Source organism: Rhipicephalus microplus, chromosome 9 (genome assembly GCF_043290135.1).
Source record: "Rhipicephalus microplus isolate Deutch F79 chromosome 9, USDA_Rmic, whole genome shotgun sequence".
Lineage (NCBI taxonomy): Eukaryota > Metazoa > Arthropoda > Arachnida > Ixodida > Ixodidae > Rhipicephalus > Rhipicephalus microplus.
Genome location: NC_134708.1, coordinates 37,331,676 through 37,338,968, shown reverse-complemented (window position 1 = coordinate 37,338,968; position 7,293 = coordinate 37,331,676). Strand labels below are relative to the sequence as shown.

Sequence of the window (7,293 nt, the reverse complement as noted above, 5' to 3'; positions counted from 1 at the left end):
CTTGAATAATTCTATATGGCATGATTAAGATGTCAACAAGCCAGTGTCCGCAAGTCATCTTTTACCCGAAATAAGTTCTTCTCTTTTAGTGAGGGGTACCGGATAGTCATCAATTAAAATCTTTTATTCTGTAAAACGTTAGTTGATACCTTCCTACAAAAATTCAATACTCTGTGTGTAGTATATCCTAACAAAATGAACATAAGTAGAAACACAAGAGAATGAAAATATAGCGAGAAGTAACTTTGACATCTAATGCAAGCTACGTCTGCCTGTAAAAGTTTCTTACAAATTTTGAAGCTGTGGCCATCATTACCCCTGTCGTAAAGCCGAATTACGAGACTCCATCTCAAATTCCTATCTTTAACTAATAAATCTGAGGTTACAGGCACATGTAACTTCAGGTGCAGTCGAGGCAGGTGCTCCAGCGGCCTACATCCGCTCAAACGTAAATATGACACAGGTTAAATCAAAAAGAGTATTTATTCGGTGAAAGAGCTGCATATATGAATGAAAAATATGTACACAAGACCGTATGGAACACTTTGCAGTATAAGATGTAAAATAGCTTCCCTCTCCCCCCTTTTAGGTGAAAAAGTTAAAGTTAAAGCTGCATGTAACTTCAGATGTCACCGAGGCAGGTGCACCAGGGCCACTCAAACATAACTATGACACATGTGAAATCAAAGAGAGTATTAGTTGGTGAAAAAGCTATACATAAGAATAAATAGGTGAACAAAATAACATAGAACTGTTTCTAAATGTGTAAAATACCTACTGTGGTGGTCTAGTGGCTGAGGCACTCGGCTGCTGACCCGCATGTCACAGTATCGAATCCCAGCCGTAGTGATTGCATTTTTCACCGAGGCGAAAATGCTGTAGGTTTGTGAGCATAGATATAGGTGCGTGTTAAAGAACCCCAGGTGGTCAAAATTTTCCGGAGCCTTCCACTATACGGCGTCTCTTATAATCATATGGCTGTTTCGGTACGTTAAGTCTCAACAATTATTATTATAGTGGGTAAAACAGTGAGCAACAAGTACAATATTTGTAAGTGAAGAGATTTAACAATATCGTTTTGTTGCTGTTGTATTAAAAGCGCGGATATTCTTGAACAGCGGGTGTCGCCAGGCTGTGCGATGACGCACGTCTTGCTAACGGTAACAAAAACGATTACAGCTGCATCTGCTTATCGGTGGCGTGAACTATCGCGAGGAGAGCATATATTGTTAGCACGAGGAACGTATGGAAGTATAATAGAATCGCGGAACGTGAAGGCGCGAACGGGCATATCCCTTTATAATCATTTTTTTAAGGCAGGCGTCATTAGTAAGCCGAAAAACATTCATATTTCATAGATATGAAGTCAGCAAGTGTAAAATCAGATGATCTGCTAACCGGTATACAACTTTCTTATCGTAATTTTTAATCAGATTTATTACTTAAAAAGTGAGTTAAACATGTTATTTGGACAATTATGTGAAAAGAGTGTGACATGATCATCTTAACCACCTCAGCAGCCTGAGTAGGACTAACACCTGTCCAGTGTTCGGCCAATCAACGCTGTCTTGCGATTGCTAATGCCGCGTTATACCTACAAACTTGCTCTCATCTGTGCACCCAACTTTCTGCCTACACCTCGCGCGCTGGCTTTCTCGTGGAATACAGCCATTGCCCTTAATGATCAGCGGTTACCTTGCCTAAGTGCTACGTGCCATGCTCATCTCCATCACCTCTTCTTGATTTCGTTTCGAATAACATATCCTTCAGAGCCGTTTGCTTTCTGACCCATTGTGCTTTCCTGCTGTCTTTTGAGGTTAGACCCATCATTTTGTTTCCATTTGTCGCTGCTTCGTGCTGGCATTAAGCATAAATCTCTTCGTAAGCCTCCAGGTTTTTGCTCCTTCAGTAAACAGCGTCAAGACGTGGAGTACATGGTGGAACACCATGGTGGGACTCCATGCAGTAGTTAGACAACATGCATTTTGTCGCGTCTTCATATGGTGAGTCAGTAGAATTTTAAACATTGCCTTGAGACACCTGTGGCACCTTGTGAATAGTTTTATTCTGCAATCCTTTATATTAGGCTGTATTGAGCCAGCTCTGCCCTTGAATAAATCTACCTGGCACTTGGAATTTTCGTTCAAGCCAATTCTTTAGATGAAGAAGTGACAACCTGACAAGAACTGTAGGTAGTCTTACGACACTAAACTTCGCTATATGTTTAACAAGAATGAAGTACAATACTTGCACTTTGCATGTATTTGGCCTATCCTGTTAAATATTCAGCGACCACTGCCGCTGCACACTAAACGGATTAGATACAGCTGCAAATACGTCAAGGCAGCATTACTTGCTGGTGATCTATCTGCACGTCCCGTAGTAATTATAGACTTAGCATCCAAAAACGCGACCACAGAAGAACAAGAACAGAATAGAGGTGCTGCTTGTCTGCGCATGCCACCTGTCTATGTATTGAATTTCCAGATAAACATGCAATCAATTTACGTCATCGTAAAGCATACGTGAAGTACTGCAAATTGACTAGCACAATAACGGGGCCCTGGTGTATTTCTTGTTCATTTTTTGCCTCCGTCAAGGGGCACTCCTTCAGCTGTACGGTATAATGGACAATGATCAACAAGCTCATCTTTCAACCATGTTGAACTTCATCTGTCATGAAGGTTGGATGAAAACGTGGGCTGAGAGACTCAGAGACACTTGCAGAAGGGCTTCTCAAATCACTCCATGGTTACGCGTCACTGGTAGAGGAATGATTTCTGTGGAATCCGTTGACGACCGCTGGTATCCAGGCTTGCGTTCATGAAGGTTCAAGATGGCACCGATAAATGTCTGATTGCCAAGGACAGCCGAGGGAAGAGAGGAACACTTAATGCTAGCCTGCAGATATAAGACCAGCAGATTAAGGCGATGGCGGTTTAAAAACAACTTCAAATACTAATGAAATTGATTTGTGAGTAAACACACCAGCACGTTGACCAACGTCCCTGTTGGATGCAGTGTTGCGACTGTGAGGTCCCCAGTTTGATAACGTCGTTCATGTTATGATGTTGCCAGTGCTCGCACATAAGCAAAAGATTGTGTAATACAACAGAAATATCATCACTCTTCTGCATTGTCCATCTGCAAAATTCGTACAGCATGTGAGCTAAACTCTGTTGTCCTCTTGGCTGACGCCATTATTTTTGTACATAAGGCATCCTCAAGTATGAAGCCCAAGGAGCGTCTCCATGCTCTCCTTTAGTACAAAATTGTTAACCAGTTTTTCTAAACACATCATGAAAATCACCAACCATAGAAAGAAAATTTGCGGCATAGTTTGTTGAACAAGTTCGCTTCGTTTTCGAAACTGATACACATAATGGCGGGTAATGCATTGAACTAAACAAATAATATTGGTTCTCACTCAAACGTTTAATTTCACGTAAACACTCGCGCTATCTGAATTACAACACAATTTTCATAGTCCAAGGAGCCACGTGCCTGTATAAGAATGTTATATTGGTTTAAAAGCTACTAATAATCAATACACCAATTCGTTTCACCAATTTTTTTATGTCATCGCGGACAATTACAGTCATACAGCTACCTACTTGGGCACCATGTTTAAACTAACATGGATGTCTGCAAAAAAGAAGAAAGTGATAGCCTGAAGAGACTGGAATTCCTTTAACATAGTATGTCCCTGCAGCCAACAGGTAGAAGGGTTGCCTTGTCGAAACGTTACTTTGAGCGACAATTACCGCTCATTAATAGTAAACTCGCAAACGAGTCGTGTGTGATAGAGCCGACATATCGAGAAATGTAATTGTCATTTTCAATTCTGCCACAATAGAAGCCTAAAAATAAACAAGTCCACCTGTCGAAACATCGGTTCCAGTACACAACCCCGCACACAATGAATTTCCCACCACAAGCTGCCATTCTTTCTCTTTTTTTATTTTTACCCCTTTACATGATTTATGACGGACTTAAATTAGTGTTACAAATCATATAATGATCTTATTCCTTGTTGGGCGTTTCAAATAATAATTTTTTCCAATGAGCGTCGAAACAGTGGTCCTGTCTAAATCGATGACATTCTTTTCAATTCAGCTGCCCTTCCCCCCCCCCCCCCTTCCTTGTGCTAGTGTTCTGACTATTTACCAATGCACACTAATGCGCATAAATGTACATGCAAGCCCAAAGGGAAAATAATACCACGCATACAATTTTTACAGTGAGCATTGCGCACAGAAACTTAGAAAACAACATCTACGTAGCAATACATTTGGGATAAGCTGCAGTGTGGTTGCTTGAAGGCTATCCGCTTATTCTTCGAAATCCTAGACACCTTACTGTACGCTTTTGGCTCAACATGCGATGGTTGTCTCATCATGTCAATTAGCCAAGGACGGTAACTGAAGTTAATTTTCTCAAACAAGAAAAACATCTATACAATCAGTCACATATACATACTCACTGCAAGAGTTAACGCAATTACTAAGATATATATGGCTGTTTGTTACAAGAAAATAGTAGCTCGCACTACAGAAAACACTCTGACCTCTTTGACTGCAGATTAGATAAAGCCCACCACAAAGGAATCATGCTTAGTTGTGACAAAACATGGCATTGGTCAGCATAGCGAATTTTTGACACCACTGGTAACTCGTTCGATGCCATTCAAGGTTGCTCGCGTTGTACACCATTGAAGTGCTCTGGCTTCAGTCATGCCAGCGTATGCTTACGGAATCAATAGCAAGTGCCACAGCAATGCTCTACGAAGTACGCCACTGAGAGTTGTTTAGTTTCAACAGATGTGATAAGAATACAAATTGATAAACAAAAAAAGGGAAATCACCAGGGCTGGCATAAACCAAAAGAACCAGGTAAATACACAAAAAATGACTTCGTCCGGCCACATGTTGTCGGCATTGCTTCAATTGAAATGCAGTGTCATTATTTCCTTCTGACTGTATTCAAGACAGTTTTACAAATTGTCTTGAGACACATGGTAACTTGATGAGCCCATGTCAACTATGGAGCAACCTCAACAAGCTTAGCGTAGCCGCATTTGACAGCCCCTCTTGTGATGATTACCAGCGTAAACTATCCGTCACATTAAAAAATTACCGGGTCATACATTCGGACAATCTGTCATAAACTGACTGATCAACTGACATATCAACTTATCATAAGCTGACTTATCGGTCATGCAGACTTCAATACCACAAAGTTTTCCCGAGACAAACGAACGTTACTAGAACTTCGCAGGCTTATTGGGATCACCACCTGTGGTTCTCTGGCCACCCCACACTGCTCCGGCCGACCTGCTGGCAACGCACACGCAGGAAGTGGTCAGTTCCAGCGTCTTGTAGGTCAACTCGGACGATGCCCCTCGGTACGCAACGCGAAAGGTGCTCTTCACCTCTTGACAGCGGTAGTCACCCTTGTCACTACACAGACTGTCCGGGCAGTTGCACTTGGTCACTGGTAGCTCCGAAGGGATCCTAGAAGGGTCCACGTCCGCGGACACCTTGAACGGACACGACGCACGGTCGGCGACGTCAGTCGCTTGAGGTGAGGGTGTGCAAGACCCCACAGCGGACGCACCCCGCAGTGCTGTCAGGCCTACCAACAGGGCGACGACTGTTGCAAATTCTCCGACGGACATTCTTGAGCAGATGAAGTCGCAGTTCACAGGCAGAGTCCCTACAAGGTTTTGTTTCCAGTTAGACTAGTTATCTGGGATCTCTAAACAAGCAGAGAGAAGTCACAACTATCTTTCCGATTCAGCCACTTGACGGGTTCTCGGCAATCACCACAAACTGTCAGGACGTTTGCCTTCTTACTAACACCAACGCTATCACAACGCAAAAGCACACTCAGTCAGAGTCAAAACAAGCCTTTGTTTGCTGGTAAACGAAAGCAACAGCGTGTCCTAGAGGGCCACAAGGACGTCACAGCAACCTTTAAAACTCAGCAGCTTCAGAGATTTCTCCGCTATCACCATAAAGAGTTACTACGTGGAGCTTGCCTCTAACATCAGCAATATCACAAAACAGACGCCCTCCTAGCCAGAGTTATCAAAAGTCTTTGTTTCCAGAGACGCGAAAGTGCACAATGAGTCCTGGAACGCCCAAGAAAAGCCACAGCTATGCTTGTGACTCAGCTGCTCCACAGACTTCTCATAAGTCACCACAAACCACAGAGCACGAACCCCCCCACTACGTTGGGTTTACCACTGGCACCCCTCAGTACGTTAGTTTTATCACTGACACCACTAATATCACGTCACCGAAGCACACCCGTACCGAAAGACGCGACGCACGGTACTGCCGACTGGTCGTTGGTGCGCCCTGATGTTTTCGCAGGGACTAGACGTTTTTCACTCGCTCACATATCGCAACGGCAACCAAGAGAGCGGCAACGTTACATTCGCACGACCTTGAAGGCGCCGCTTACTTGACCGGTCGCCAGTGGGAGAAAAGGAAAAGAACGAACAACAACAGCCGTCTCTGCTTTGACGGCGGAGGTACAGTCGACGGTGAGTAAGCCACCGTTAAGCAACGCGACGTGCTTTGCACAGATGTTGCCCTGCCACGCGCACAACTGGTTTCCGTTGGCTTTGCGTGCGTGTGTGTGTGCGCGCCTCTGCGTGCCCGTGTGAGCTTGTGTATGCATGGTATGTGTGCATGTTTGTGCGAGTGTGTGTGCGTTGTGTGTGGCGTACGTATGTACATGATGTGTGTGTGTGCTTCTCTTTCTTTCGCTCGCCGATCTACAGCACACGCTGAAAACGTTAACACTGGATATAGAGGTCTACGAGCGTCAGCCGGATGCGGTTAATTTATGGGTCACACGAGCTGTCAGAAAACCCCTTCTAAACTGTCACACTAGTTCTCAGAAACAACCAGTCATAGGGCTGCAGTGTTTGTGCGGTTAAATTCGGGCTACATTTCAAAGCTTGTCACAGGATAGCCTCCGGTCAAAGCGTAGCATCAAAACTGTTTTTGTTGTTCAACTTGACTAGGCCAGAATAAACCCGCAGATGAGGAATTACCCTTGGTGTATATATAAACCCAAAACGAAGGGTGAATTACTCGCGCATTTTTTTCAATCAAACCGCTCTTGTGGTTGCTGTGGCCACGTCATCAAAAACTTCTTAATCTCATATGTCTTTGTAACGTTTTGCCTCACCCCCCTCCCCGCGTTTTGTTTCTCTTGAGCGTATTACTCTTGTTTTGTGGGTTGCTTCTGCGTGTGTTACTCTTAATGACTATCGGTCAC

At 43.8% G+C, this 7,293-nt stretch overlaps 1 protein-coding gene across 2 annotated transcripts; it reads right to left on the bottom strand.

The window, feature by feature from the left end:
- Nucleotides 1–464: 464 nt before the first annotated feature.
- On the bottom strand, nt 465–6,538 carry LOC119163687 (uncharacterized). 2 transcript variants are annotated; one of them, XR_012886057.1, is made up of 2 exons: nt 2,989–6,533; nt 465–2,901 (listed from the first exon to the last, which is right to left on the bottom strand). XR_012886057.1 is itself a non-coding variant. In XM_037415746.2 (2 exons), the coding sequence occupies exons 1-2, from the start codon at nt 5,675–5,677 to the stop codon at nt 2,897–2,899; spliced, it is 387 nt and encodes a 128-aa protein (XP_037271643.2). In that variant the 5' UTR covers nt 5,678–6,538; the 3' UTR covers nt 465–2,896. The 2 variants fall into 2 exon arrangements, 1 of the variants encoding a protein (XP_037271643.2); XM_037415746.2 differs by having other exon boundaries at nt 5,296–6,538.
- Between the last annotated feature and the right edge of the window lie 755 nt (nt 6,539–7,293).